Source organism: Lynx canadensis, chromosome D4 (genome assembly GCF_007474595.2).
Source record: "Lynx canadensis isolate LIC74 chromosome D4, mLynCan4.pri.v2, whole genome shotgun sequence".
In the NCBI taxonomy this organism is placed as follows: domain Eukaryota; kingdom Metazoa; phylum Chordata; class Mammalia; order Carnivora; family Felidae; genus Lynx; species Lynx canadensis.
The window spans coordinates 45,321,476-45,336,885 of NC_044315.2; the positions used below are offsets into that span (position 1 = coordinate 45,321,476).

At 42.9% G+C, this 15,410-nt stretch overlaps 1 protein-coding gene across 2 annotated transcripts in view; it reads left to right on the top strand.

Annotated features, from left to right (window-relative positions):
- Positions 1–15,410, top strand: part of FOCAD (focadhesin) — a 316,407-nt gene extending 300,997 nt beyond the window's left edge. For both annotated transcript variants that reach the window (XM_030294286.2, XM_030294287.1), the window contains 5 exons: positions 1,129–1,306; positions 2,939–3,036; positions 10,362–10,613; positions 12,638–12,712; positions 15,012–15,410. In XM_030294286.2, the coding sequence (XP_030150146.1) occupies positions 1,129–1,306; positions 2,939–3,036; positions 10,362–10,613; positions 12,638–12,709 (600 nt within the window). In that variant the 3' untranslated portion in view covers positions 12,710–12,712; positions 15,012–15,410. The remainder of the gene's footprint in view (positions 1–1,128; positions 1,307–2,938; positions 3,037–10,361; positions 10,614–12,637; positions 12,713–15,011) is intronic.

Below are 15,410 nucleotides of genomic sequence, written 5' to 3' on the forward strand. Positions count from 1 at the left end.
TTCATGTCAGTGAACTTGACATACTCTGCTATATTAAAATCCATCCGTCTGTCTTGCACTGTGGGTCTTCTCCCCAATGTACGATATTACAAAATCATTTGGAAAATACCGAATCACTGAGTCTTGAAAGTCCTCCACACGTTGATCCATTTCATTATTCCATATCAAAACATCACATTGGTTAAAATCCTCAGAAAAGCCTTTTATGCATTGTGAAGCTGCCAACTCATCGTAGCAAATACAGATTTTCCAAAAATCAGATTTTCACGTGAAAGCTCAGGTTTTATCATTGGCAACAAATACTGCCAAGTATTTCCTTGAAGCGACAGGCCCACTTTCTTCGTCTGAAAACAACGACAATAATCTGTTAAATACTCAGTCTGAATAACCATAGTTTGTCCATCCTTTGTCCTTGCAGGTCAGTGGTGTTCCATAAAAAACTGGCCGTGTTGAGTTCACAGCGCAAGCTCGCAAGTGTTTTCCCTGGAGACAACCCTCCTACTTGGGTATGCCGCAGAAAGCCCTTCTGCGGACTTCCTGTTTTATACAGGCTATTAAAAAGATGTGTACTCAAGGGCAAAGGTGTGATGAAACTAATAATTGTCATTGTTTACAAGAGCATTTTAAATAAAACTTGGTTTTTAAAAAGTTGCAAGTAGCAGCGACAAATACAGTGACTGTTACTGGAGTTTGGGCACTAGTGTGAATATAGTTTGACCCCACAGACCCTTTAAAAGGGTCTTGGGGTCCCTCAGAGGTCTGGGTACCGCACTTTGTGACCTCCTGAGTGAATACACGTTAATGGTGCCTGGCACGTAAGTACCGTGTTTGTTAGTTGTCGTTATTATTATTTGTGTGTTCTTACAAAATATCACCACCGATCAACCCCTGAAATCACTTACGGTTTTTATGAGAAAACGGGAGGTGACATTACAACCTTCCATCTGTACGTACACTTTAAAATCTAGCACACGAGGCAGATAGGTCACACGCTGCAGGAAACGAACAGTTTTAGCATTCGGAATAATAACCCACTTTAAACTCACCCTTTCTGCTTTGCCCTTGCCTCGAGGTTTCATAATGACTTCAGCTAATTTAATAGTAACAGAACAGTTTGCTTTTTTGCAGAGCAGCGTAGAAAAGGCTGCCTTTGTCAGACTGTACTTGGTCTCTCAAGGACGATTCCCCTTGACGGGCTTGACTGATATACTCAGCGTTGCTATTCAGCACCGTGAAAAAGACACACTAGCTTGGATGGTACTGCACGGTTTATACCAAGCCCGGATTGTGAGCCATGCCAACACAGGTAAGGCCAGCCCGGGGCGAACAGCAGAAACCGAAAGATCTGCCTGCCTACCTTCCCCTTTGAGCTATAATTATTTCCTCCACTTCAAAACTAGGTTAATGCTTCTTGACACAGGAGAGCTCTTGTTACCCCCCCCAAAGAAGAGCACCTTAAGTGGAAAGACCTGTTCCAGCTCCCAACCCCCACCTCGGAGATAGAAATGGATTCCGCTGGTGACTTTCATATTGTCTTTAGCCCTCCGGGCCCTCGAGGATATCAACAAGTTTATCAGGTTGATTCTGCCTGCTTCCATTACCCAAACAGGATGTCAATTGATTCTGCCTCATGTTTTCTTGAGAATGGCTCTTGGGTGGTTATTTACCAAACAAGTAAAAAAAAAAAAAAAAAAGAAGAAAACAGCCACAACAAAATTACATCGTTATTCTAGAAGAGAACTTCTCAAGGGTGAGAGGGATAAAATCTGGGCGCCCTAACTGCATCCTCAAGCCCGAAGCTCTAGGCCTGAAGCTCTCTCTGCTAGTGAATCAGACGGTAGAACTTTTAGACCGTCGTAGACATTTATACTTTAATAGTCATCTGAAAGGGCAGCTCCCCCATTTCTCCTCCTACACCTTTGGTCACGTTGCGTGACGTCTACGTTCTTTTCTGAATGACACCCGGCTTCGGTAGATCAGATAGGACCTGGAAACCTGAGTGCCCCTAGGCAACTTCTGGTTCTGTATCTTCTGTATTTTCCTCATCATCTTGTATCTTCAAGGTTGTGAGTGAAAACCGGCAGGCAGAATTGTAGTGCCCTTTGTGAGACTGTACAGGAAATTTTGATTTGTTCTCCTCTTTGGCAATCGAGATGGTTGTCTCCTATCCGCATTAGTGTCTGCCCAGTGAAAAATGACCCTGTGATGAAAAGCTAGATTTTTTACTCTAAATCAAAAGTGCATTTATCAAGAAGAAATCTACTAGGTGTTCCCAGTGAAACACGAGGATACGCGAAGTGAACTGAACTCAATTTGATAGGGCTTTTGGGTCTAACTAGCTGGCCTTCCATTTAATTCCTGTTCTCCTTTTCCTCACTTAAATTTGACAGCCTTCCCAAGTAATCTTTACTGTGCTGGGAATTCTCCTTTTTAAAAAATAAAAAAGGAAAAAAAATCAATATTTATGCTGGTGTTTGTCCCCCAGTTACTGTATAATAGCTGGTTTTTATTTTTCTTTTTATGTCTTTGGGATAGGCTTTCTCTGGGATTTGGGCATAAAATGGGAACATCTAAGTTAAAGGAAACCTATAAAAACAACAGTCAACATTACTGACTTCCTGGCATGCCAGATTTCTCCTCGTGTGTTTAATGCTGAGAGAGAAACTCCAATAAGTGCATTTTATCACTAGTGGGGGTGCAGTTTTGAAGAACAGATTACCTTTTGAAAATAAAGACACAAATACGGTCCCTCTGACACGCAGAGCGTCAAAGAACTCTCGCGCAAAATCACAGGTCTCGCGTATTGCAAGAGGATTTGAAACCGTTTCATGGAATCCTCACTGGGTGCTATGCTTTAGTTATGATGGCTATTACTGATGGGTCTTACATTTCATAGGAAAACCGTGGTCTGGTACAAAAACATCCTTTTCTGTTTCAGGCGTGTTGAAGAGAATGGAATGGCTCTTGGAACTGATGGGTTACATCAGAAACCTTGCATACCAGTCTACCTCTGTTCAGAACGTGGCTCTTGACGAGGTACAATCTAGAGGCGTGATCTGTGGCTTTCTTAAAATGTACAACTTATGTTTGCTCTCCCCAAAGACAAAAAAAAAAAAAAAAGGTTGCTGCTTGCTTGCTTTCCACGCCCCCCCCCCCCCCCCCACCCTTCTTTTTATTTTTGGGAAATGATGGTGATAACTCTCCGATGTCACAAGGAAATGGATGTGCTTGCCTGGCTCCCAAAGACTGCTAGGGCTGCCCTTCAAAAAATATTTTCAACAGAAAAATTCCTCAACAGGCAGAACACAGAGGACACTAGCTGATGAGGGAACCCAGGGTTCTGTGCCCTTGGCCTTGACCCCACCAAGGAGGTGGGGTACATTTGTACCGGCCCAGAGAATGTCTTCAAACACCTGGTTTGAAGAGGTTCCTGAAGCGTATGCAAGTACTCTGTGTTCGCGCCGATGCTTAACGTGCGTGAGAGGAGTTTCAGCACACCTGTAATATGAAGTGTGACCCAAAAAAGATCCACAACCATTGATAGTAGGTAAATGAAAATAGAAAAGGTTAATGCATAAAAGGAAGACAACACTTTCCACTCTGCTTATTTTCTTGACTTTGCTGCCCACTGTGCATTTTTTAGTAGTAGATTTTTTTTTTTTTTTTTCTGTAGGCATGACTCATTCACAGGTATCCCGCTGACGGTGTGAGTGGCATTTGTATAAGCTGGGATGTTGTTTGAAATGCTGACGAGCTTTGTAGAAGAGTTGGCTATAGGCTTGAAATTGTAATCAGTGAGATTATGAATTTTAAGGAAGTAAAGAAGACTTCTTAAGCTTTGTGTTTACCGAGCAGAATCTGTCTTCTTTTCCTTCTGATCTCCTAAGGTTTTGCCAACGTTCTGTTTTCTTGCAGACATCTTTTTTATTTATGTATTTAAAAAAATTGTTTAAAACCTAGAAAATACAGATAAACAGGAGTGTCGTTTAAATCACAAGTCGGAGGAGGCCCTTGTTCTCACCATGTCTGTGAGCGTTTAGATTAGTCTCAACTCTAGATGGATGGGTCCTAGACAGATGGTTTGGAATGCTTGTGGAGATATATAGTCTGAGAAGATGGCAGAATAGGAGGACCCTAAGCTCACCTTATCCCGCGGACACTGGAGAACACTCACATCAGTGTCGATAGTCCGGGAAATGACCCAAAGGCTGACAGAACAAACTCCTCAACTAAATCTAGAGAAGAGGCCACGCTGAAGAGGGAAGGAGGGGCAGAGACGGGGGTGGGGGCCTAAACAGACCATAGGCGTGGAGGGAGCCCACGTGGGGAAGACGAACCCCCGTAACATTTGGCTTTGAAAACTAGAGGGGGCTGATCTCGTGAGTTTAGAGGGGGCTAATTTTGTGAGTATGTGGGGTATGTGGTAAGCCTGGTATGTGAGTTCTTCCAACCAGCAGGACTTAAAGTTTGGGACTTTAAAAATCAGCAGGTGGGGGCGCCTGGGTGGCTCGGGTCGGTTAAGTGTCCGACTTCGGCTCAGGTCATGATCTCACGGTCCCTGAGTTCGAGCCCCACGTCGGGCTCTGTGCTGACCGCTCAGGGCCTGGAGCCTGTTTCAGATTTTGTGTCTCCCTCTCTCTCTGCCCCTCCCCTGTTCATGCTCTGTCTCTCTCTGTCTCAAAAATAAATAAACGTTAAAAAAAAAATTAAAAAAAAAAAAAAAAGAAAAAATCAGCAGGTGGGGTTCTGGAGAGCCTGGCCGCTCAGAGGAAACCGAGTCCCTGCCCTTAAGGAGACAGCACAACAAACGGCCTCTGGAGGTACCGCATAGAGGCAGCAATTTGAAAACTGCTTGGGGCATAAGGGAAGGAGAGTTATTTACTCCTCTCAGAGCATGTCCGTGTCCGGAGGGGTAGTGTCCACGGGGCGACTCCTCCAGGAAGGAAGGAGCGGTAGCACCATCTCCTTCCCCAGCGTGAACACAGCGCCACCTGTAGGAACCGGTTTGGCACCCGCATTCGCTGTCTAACTTGCTTACGCTGCGCCCGCCCCTGCTGCCCCGGCTTGGTGGATCCGCTCCCCACCCCCCCCACCCCCCCCCACCCCTCCCACCCCCAGCTGGGCTTGCTCCAGTTCCAGTGCTGCGGATCTCTTCCCAGACCTGCTCAACTTTGCCGACCGCACGCTTTGCGGGGCCTTGGCAGCGGTGGCGGCGGCAGGTACCCTCCCGTGGAAGCCGGGCACGCACTTTGCGGAAACTGGGTGGCCCGCCCACCCGCTCTTTGCAGATCCGCACGGGCTGGCCCCGTGGTGGCGGTAGGTCTCCTTTCACAGCAAACCTGAGCGCATTTGGGTCCAACTGCACGCCCTACCCCTGAACGCTTTGCAGACCGTGCCCGGCCACTGTGGCCCCAGATGCGGTGGCATGCCCCTCACCCTGGCGCACACGTCTTGGGGGGGCTTTGCGCATCGCCCTCCCGAGCCCGTTGCAGATCCACCTCCTCCAGTAAGCTCTTGGCCAGAGCCCACTCAAGCCGAAGCCACCCGCCTGGAAGTGTGCAAGCGGCCCTGACAGGGAGCAGCGCCACTCCAAAGCGACTCCTGCCTTGGAGAGAGAGCGAGAAAGATAGCCACACACGCCAGTCAGCTTGTTGCCCCACCTATGGGCTGGGGGCAGACGACTGGGCTGATTGCTGGCGCTGCGCGTCCACCAAAGAAGCTTCTCGGGGGACGACGACACAGGGAAAGTGCTCTGCAGTTTGGTGCCCCTGCATCTCTGGCAAATGCCTAGTCTGACTCAACTGAAGCCCAAAGCAGCACGGGACTGGCCCACAGACACTACAGGGACCAAACGCTGCCGGTGACAGGCAAAGAGACCCACCGAAGACGACTGGACTGAAGGAAAAAGCAGTCAAGGGACAACAGCAGGTGCACACAACACACATAGGAGACACCTCGGAAGCACCAGGTTCCGGTAAATGGGGAAAACTGCCCTGCGGAGTGCACAGGACCTCTTCTTCATAAGACCACCTACTTTCAAGAGCAGGAGACATCGCCGACCTTTCCTAACATACAGAAACAGACACAGAGAGTTAGACAAAATGAGGAGACTGAAGAATGCGTCTCACTGAAAGATAAGACAGAACCACAGCAAGAGTCCTAAGTGAACAGATAAATATGCCAGATAGAGAATTTAAAGTAAATGATCATACTCACTTGGCCTTTAAAGAAGAGTGGACGACATCAGTGACACCCTTTTTTTAAAAAAATTCTTTTTAATGTTTATTTATTATTATCGAGAGACACAGAACATGGGCAGGGGAAGGGTAGAGAGAGGGGGAGACACAGAATCTGAAGCAGGCTCCAGGCTCTGAGCTGTCAGCACAGAGCCTGATGCAGGTCTCGAACTCACAAACTGTGAGATCATGACCTGAGCCGAAGTCAGCCGCTTAACCGACTGAGCCACCCAGGCGCCCCAGTGACACCCTTAATAAAGAGATAAAGAAGAACCAATCACAGATGATGAACATGATAAATGAAATTAAAAATACACTGGATGGAATAAATAGACTAGAGAGGCAGTAGAAGAATGAATCCACAACCTGGAGGACAGAGTAATGGAAAGTAATCAAGCTGAGCAGGAGGAGAAGAAAAAAATTAGGCAAAATGGGAACAGACTTCGGGAACTCAGTGACTCCATCAAGTGTAATAACTTTTGCATTATAGGGATCCCAGAAGAAGAGGAGAAAAGGGGGAAGAAAACTTTATTTGAAGAAATAATAGCTGGGGCACCTGGGTGGCTCAGTCGGTCGAGCATCCGACTTCAGCTCAAGTCATGATCTCACAGTTCGTGGGTTCAAGCCTCACATCGGGCTCTGTGCTAACAGTCCAGAGTCTGCTTCAGATTCTGCGTCTCCCTGTCTCTCTGCCCCTCCCTCCCCTGCTTGTGCACTATCTCTCTCTCTCTCAAAAATAAACATTAAAAAAAATTGTTTTTAAATAGCTGAAATCTTTGCGGATCTGGAGAAGGAAACAGAAATTCAGATACAGGAAGCACAAAGAGCTCCCAACAAAATCAATCCAAGGAGGACCACACCAAGACACAAAGTAATCAAAATGGCAAAAGGTGGCGATTAAGAGAGAATTTTAAAAGCAGCAAGGGAAAAGAAGACAATTATGTGCAAGAGAAACCCCAGAAGGCTATCAGCAGATTTTTCAGTAGAAACTTTGCCTATCTCTGATACACATAGATATAAAAATTCTCAACAAAATATTAGCAAACTGAATCCAACAACACATTAAAAAATCATTCACCACAGTCAAGTGGGATTCATTCCTGTGATGGAAGGGTGGTTCAGTATTTGCAAATCAAACAACATGGTACAAGACGTCAATAAGAGAAAGGATACAAACCTTATGATCCTTTCAATAGATGCCTAAAGCATTTGACAAAATACAACATCCGTTCATGATTAAAAAAAAAAAAAAGAACTCAACAAAATGGATTTAGAGCGAAATGGGTTTAGAGGGAACATACCTTGACATAAGAAAGCCACATATAAAAACCCACAGCTACATCATACTCAGTGGGGAAAAACTGAGAGCCACAGCAGTCAGCAAAAAATAAAAGGCATCCAGATCAGTAAGGAAGAAGTCAAACTTTCACATTTGTAGATGACATGATACTGTATATACAATACCCAAAAGACTCCATCCAAAAACTGCTAGAACTGATCAGTGAATCAGTAAAGTTGCAGGATACAAAATCAATACAAAAACCTGTTACATTTGTATACACTGATAATGAAGCAGCAGAAAGAGAAATTAAGAAACAATCCCATTTGCAATTGCACCAATGATAAATAAAATACCTAGGAATAAACTTAACCAAGGAACTGAAGACTGTAATCTGAAAACTATAAAACATTGATGAAAAAAATGAAAATGATAAAAAGAAATGGAGGACATTCCATGTGCGTGGATTGTAAGAACAAATATTTTTAAAATGTCCATACTACCCAAGCAATCTACAGATTTAATGTAATCCCTCTCAAAATACCAACAGCATTTTTCACAGAGCTAGAACAAACAATCCTAAATTTTTATGGAACCACAAAGATATCACAGAGGTATCACAATTCAGACTTCAAGTTACATTACAAAGCTATAATTACAGAACAGTATGGTATTGGCACAAAAATAGACACATAGATCAATGGAATGGAACAGACAGCCAGAAATAAACCCACAATTATATGGTCAGTCAATCTTCAACAAAGGAGGCAAGGAATATGCAATGGGAAAAAGTGTCGTCAACAAATGGTGTTGGGAAAAACTGGACAGCAATATGCAAAAGAATGAAACTGGTTCCGCTTTCTTACATCATACACAAAAATAAACTCAAAATGGGTTGAGGACCTAAATGTGAGGCCTGAAACCATTAAAATCCTACAAGAGAGCGCAGGCAGTAATTTCTCTCATAGTAGCCATAGCAACATCTTCTAGATATGTCTCCTGAGGCAAGGGAAACAAAAGCAAAAATAAACTATTGGGACTACATCAAAATAAAAGCTCTGCACACAAAGGAAACAGTTAACAAAAACTAATCATCAAACCTACTTAATGGTAGAAGATATCTATAAATGACCTAGCCCACAAAGAGGTTAGTATCCGAATATATAAAGAACTTCTACAGCTCAACATCGAAAACCCCCAAACAATCCATTAAAAAATGGACAGAAACATAAAAGAGACATTTCTCCAAAGAAGACATTCGGATGGCCAAACAGACCCATAAAAAGATTCTCAGTATCAGTCATCATCAGAGATATGAAAATCAAACCCACAAGGTGTATCACCTCATTCCTGTCAGAATGGCTAAAATCAAAACCTCCAGAAACAACAGATGTTGGTGAGGATACGGAGAATCCTTTCACTGTGATGGGAATGCACACTGGTGCAGCCACTGTGGAAGATGGTGTGGAGGTTCCTCAAAAATTAAAAATAGAACTGCCCTATGATCCAGTAATCACAATCACATCACTGGGTATTTACCCAAAGAATACAAAAATACTAATTTAAAGCGATATAAGTGCTCCTGTGTTCACTGAGGCATATTTGCAATAGCCAAAGTATGGAAGCAGCCCACGTGTCCATCAGTAGATGAATGGATAAGAAGGTTTGGTGTGTGTGTGTGTGTGTGTGTGTGTGTGTGTGTGTATGTGTACATATATATGTATACATATACACATAAATATCTACACATACGTATGCACATACATACACAATGGAATATTATTCAGCCATAAGAAAAAATGAAATCTTGCCATTTGCAACAACATGGATGGATCTAGAGAGTACAGTGACTAAGCAAAATAAGCCAGTCAGAGAAAGACAAACACCATATGATTTCACTATCTGTGGAATTTAAGAAACAAAACAAAGCGGGGGCGGAAAGAAGCAACCAAAAAAACCAGACTCTTAACTATAGACAACAAACACATGGTTACCAGAGGGGAGATGGGCCGGGGAATGGGTGAAATAGGTGTATGGGATTCAAGAGTACACTTAGCTTGATAAGCACCGAGTAATACACGGAAGTGTTGAGTCACTATATTGTACACCTGAAACTAATAGAACACTGAATGTTAACTACCCTGGAAGTAAAATTGAAAAGAAAAAAAAAAAAAACAAAAACCTTGGGATTATAGATGTAGGTCAGGATCGAGAGTTTGGGGAGTGTATTTCATTTCATGCCTGCTAATACTCAAAATATGTTTTTAAAAATGCCTAATGATTTGTTGTGACTCCCGCCAAGAATGCTTGTTTTTATTTTGTCTTAATGCTTATATTTTCAGCATTCATGGAACAAAATCAAGTGTTTGCCACTCAAATATTTAAATATTGAGAACAGAAAAATAAAATACATGTGGAGAGTCATTTGTTGTTCAAAATAGAATCAGACTATACGTTTTTCTAAAACTCAGTTGGGGCTACGTAACAATAAATCTAAATATCCCTTTCAGTATCCCTCCTAATGAATTCTTTAGTCTCTTTGGAAACCCCAAAACAGAGGAGTGTCTGGATCTCAATGTGATGAGGAATTAAATAACGTTCCCCTGCATTATTAGAGCGATAATAATGAAACTGTTTGTCTTAAAAAAGAGGATCCCTAAAACCTTCCAAAGTCCTAGAATGTCTGTTTATTAAGTGTGGAAATGGAGTTTGCCGTTCAGTCTGGTTCCCCTTCTGGGGTAAAGGGGAAGGTAACACTGCGTCGTGATAGGGGCTGTGTATGTGTACGTGTGTTACTTTAAATTGTTAAAACGTGTGACCTAACCTTGTGTCTATTTCCTTTGTAGGCTTTGGACTTCTTGTTGCTGATATTTGCAATCGCAGTGGTTGCATGGGCAGACCATGCAGCCCCTCTCCTCCTTGGCCTTAGTGCCAGTTGGTTGCCATGGCATCAGGAAAATGGCCCAGCTGGGTCAGCTTCGAGCTTCCTTGGCAGGAGTCCAATGCACAGGGTCACTCTGCAGGAGACTCTCACTCTCCTTCCCAGTAGCATGCCTATTCTGCTGCAGAAAGAGCCATGGAAGGAACAGACCCAGAAGGTGAGGTTCGCAGCTGCCCGCCCTGATGGCCATTTTCTCCTTAGCAATTTCTACAGTAGAACTGAGGTTGGGGGTTAAGGTGAAATGGGCATCACACCACGGGTTTTCATACTCCGCCTCAGAGAGTGAGGCTAACTGCTGGCTAAAAACAGCAACAAAGACAAGAGCAATAACTTGCTTACAGTTGGAGGTGAGGCAGAAAGAGGAGCTTATACTTGCCTTCCGTTATTAAAGGCACATGTGTTCTTGATCCTGGGGGTGACGGGATGAGTAAGTCCCTGAGCGTTCAGAATGTCAGAGGGAGGACAGACGGGAAGGCAAGTTCAAGGCTGCAAGACTGCATAAGGAGAATACAGTGGTGGTGGATAATGGAGGGAATGACCAACCATGCCTGGGGGTTGGGTCGGGGAAACGGCAATCTGGAGTGTCCATGTTCTTGTAGCATATGTAAGGTTCCTCATAGCTCATCCCATCCTACAGCCACATTCCAGGGGCCCGTCATGCTCCTGGCCTGTGCTAGGTGACATGGGGAAATTTGAAAAGGTCATCACCCTTGCCCCCAGGAAAATCAGACCGTAGGAAGCACCATTTGGTTTTTAATGTCGAGTACCCCGGGCTCTTAGCCGTCGTGCGGAGCATCTGAAAATACCGTGCTTCCTGTGCTTCTCATGAAATGGCTCTGAACTGTCTTTAACACAGTTGATTGAAAGATTCTTTTTTGAATCCCATTTAATGAAAACTGGATTTCTGTGAAGTTGAAAGCTTAAAGCCAACTTTCTGTAGCTTACTGTTAAACATCTGAACGTTAGTCTCTAAAAATATTTCTGAACTACGGACCCACAGGTTAGCCGTGCGCAACTCCGCTGAGCATCTCAATTAAAATGCCTTTGTTTTCTTAAGCATTAGTATTACCCCAAATGTTATGTTTTCCATTTAATTTTAAATCAAACAAATTTTTAAGTGTGGAATCCCCTCATGTTTTTTCTGGCCCAGGACACCATCATCACTTTGGACTACAATGTAGACATCTTGCATCTATTATGTATGTGTAGTGCTTGATTATTTACTTACCAGTAGGATATTAAAAACAAAATTGAGAAGAAGAAGGAGAAAAAAAATTTAATTTAATTAAAGCAGAGAATTAGGAATATTTTCTTTCGGTTTTACTCTTTCTTCAAACCAGTTTCTATGTCCAGAGTTAAAATACCCGGTACCCGTGACTAATGTATGTGTTCTTCATGAGTCAAGATTGACAACGTTCAGTCATTAATGAAATTACCTTGTATCTAATTCAAACCAATTTTGTCTTTACCCTGGGAAATCCGTCAAACTCGTGAGTAGTCTGAGTTTCTACCTCATTTGCAGGATTTATTTGCAGTTAACACACTTGGCTCTATCTAGTAAATTATTTTATGCCTTTCTCTTGGATTTCAACACCACGTTTTGTATCCATTTGGGCACAAATTGTTCTCATCTACAGAATGTCTTATGTTAGAAACAGAGGCTTCTGTCTGATGTGTTTCCCTATTACCACCCGCCCTACGAGTCTGGGCCTAGACGCATGCGGAACCAGGCAGCATGATGCAGAGGAGGAACGTGAGGCTCTGAAGTCAGGTGCAGTTGGGTTCAAGTCTGGATTCTGCTGTTCACTGGGAGCGGACTTGGGCAAGGTTCTTAACCTCTCTGGTGCTCTCAGAGTGATGAGAGAGAAAGTTCATGGCACACAAGAGACCCCTGGACCCGTGTTTACCTCACAGTTAAAAAATCTATAGTAGATCTCAGGATGTTTAGCAGGGGAAGGAGATTTGACTTTGCTGGGTCATTGGACTAAATGCTAGCTGTGTCCAACCTCTCCGTCTCTTATGCCTGGTCCCCTTCTCCTCTCCACTCCTCCGGCTCAGGGTCAGTATTTACCTCAGAGCTCCTGCACTGATATGCATGTATGCAGGCCAAAGGGCCCCAACTGGTCTCTTGCTATTAGTGGGACTGTCTTCCCTGATCCTGCTCTTTTCTTTTCATCCTAGTTCATTGACTGGCTCTTCAGCATCATGGAAGCCCCAAAGGAGGCCTCTCAGCCAAATCCAGGGATCTTTTGAAAGGTATTACTTCCATACTACATGCCCAGCATAGATGAAAGCCATCCATGGTTGTCTTTGCTGCAGAAACCACATCCTCGTGTATATTGGTCCCTGAAAGGCTCATCTGAACTCAGTTTAGAAAAGTAATCTGGAGCTGTCGTCATGTGGCATTTTGAATTAGAAAGTGGATTTTAAAAAGAGCTCCATGCCTTTAATTTACGTTTATTTAAATAGCTTTTAAATGTTTTATTCTAATGGCAAAAGATCACTTTAATTAATTTAGAAAATGCAGAAAAGAGCAACGAGGAATCCAGAGTCCCATTGCCCAATGGCAATTTTGATATTTTTTTCCTAAGAAGTTTTCGCCCTCTCTGCGTATGAGGGTTGTTCTAACATGTTTATAATCATAAGCAAACTGAAAAATACACATAGACACTTTGAGCACACTGCCTTTTTTATTTAAAAATCATCTTTTAAAGCATTTTAACCTGTCCTATATTGGCTTCATTAATAGTATTACAATAGCTGCATAGTGTAGCTATGCCAAGGGAATTGAACATTTCCTACACTTTCAGCATTTAAATAGGTTTTTGTGTTTTTTATACTTCTCTATTGATTTGTTAAACTATGACTATAGGAACCACAAATACAGAATATCTTCATGTGAAATTATGTATATTATTTTACTCAAATCTGAGAAGTCTTTTGGGTGTTGGTTCTGTGGCCTGAAATACCTCGTATGTCATCTGTGTCTTAGGACTTCAGGGGTCTGGTCCAACCAATGGCTGCTGTTGATATGGCCTCTGACATGCTGTAAGATATTGCACTAGAGGTCTCATCTTGGGAAAACCGCCTGTTGGCCTACACTTGTGATAATCTTATCTGTCCAGCCTGATATGGTCATAGTATGACCGTCCTTTTCTCTAAGTAGGGTATAATTTCTTGGTTGCCAAACAAGTAAGAATTCCCTAATCTCTGGTTCTGATCCTTCTCCCTACCCCAGCATAGGCAGAGGGCATGTACAGGAAGGGATTGTGGTCAACCACAGAACTTCACTGAGAATAAGGGCAGTGGTCCGACATACGTTCACTCGATCCGTCCCTAGAGACTTGCTAGGATTTCCTCCATTTGTTTGCCTGAAGGAGTTTAAACTCCATGCTTAATGACAGGGTCCCTAATACCATTGGTTCCTCCAACATACACTGTTTTAGGTCACGAAGATAACAAACACCTTGATATGGATGAGAAAATAGTTATTTGGGTCAAGGAAGAAGTACATGTTCACTTGATTATATAGTCAGGGCTTATTAGAGTCACACACAAGATTGTGTAACTCTGGCTTACCTACATTTCTTCACACTACTATATTTTAAATAACAGCTCAATATATTTATGTTAATATCCAAAATAAGATCTATAACAAGCCTCATACTATTTATATTTTTAAAAATATATCAATACATTTATATTAATATCCTAAATAAGATCTATAATAAGTTACCTAGAGGAATTACATAGAACTTTCTACTTGAATTGAAATTGATCCCTGAGGACCCATGACAAATAAGAAAAGGTATAGACTTGTGGGTACATGGTCACATACAGATTAGTACAGTCAGGCTTGTTCCATTGAGCACATGAACCTAATAACTCATCACAGGACCAGTATTTTATTTCTGTCTTTACCTTTTAACTGAACATGTAATGGAAAATCATATTCATGTAGAAAAAGTGTACAAATCATAAGCAGGTTTTTTACAAAGGGAACACACCTATGTAATCATCATGAGATAAAGAAAAAACAAAACAAAAACAAAACAGTGGCATCCCAGAAGTCAGTTTTGGTTAAATCTGCAGAATTTCCTGTTAACTGGTTCCAGAATAACTTAAATAACAATTAAAAAAAAACAACCTTTTCCCCAGCTTTATTAAAGGCTTTCTACTATTAAAATTCTGCCTAAGGCGTGCTTAGTCTTAAAGATTTAGCCAAGTAAGAAAAAGCCAAGTTCTGTTCTGACACATTTTTTTTATCTAATGACCTTTTCAGGGGCACCTGGGTGGTTCGGTCAGTTAAGCCTCTGACTCTTGATATTGGCTCAGGTTGTGACCTTGAGGTTGTGAGACGGCTCTGCATCAGGCTCTGCACTGAGCGTGGAGCCTGATTGGGATTCTCTCCCTCCACCCCTCTCTCTTTCCCCTCTTCTGCTCACACACGTGCCTTCTCTCACATAAACAAACAGTTAAAATAAGTAAGCAGATGACCTTTTTGGATGCATTTCACCACATGCAACAGCACGCTTCACTTTTTTTGTCCCCTTAGCCACCCTGCTGTCCTTGAGAATTCTCCCAGAGTTTAAGAAGAAAGCCGTATGGACCAGAGCGTATGGTTGGTGAAGTTCTGTGATAGCCGGCAACATCCTCAGATGGATGAGGGAAAACCATAGAAATGGAAGAAGTTTTTCCAGAATTCGTGTCTGGGGTCGCTGAGCCTTGACGCAGAGAGTTAAGGGTCACGAAAAGGTGGAGACATAACCGACAGTTTGACTCACGCGTACCAGGAGAAGCGGGCATTGCTTCCGTACCCAGGCCAGTTGAGACTGAAACAAGAACTTGAATTTCCTGTATTTGGGGCGGAGTTCAACCTGAAGATTTACTCTCTGCAAATTGGACATCATCATCCTCTCCCCCGTAAATTCTAGTAAAGTAATCCTGTGAATGT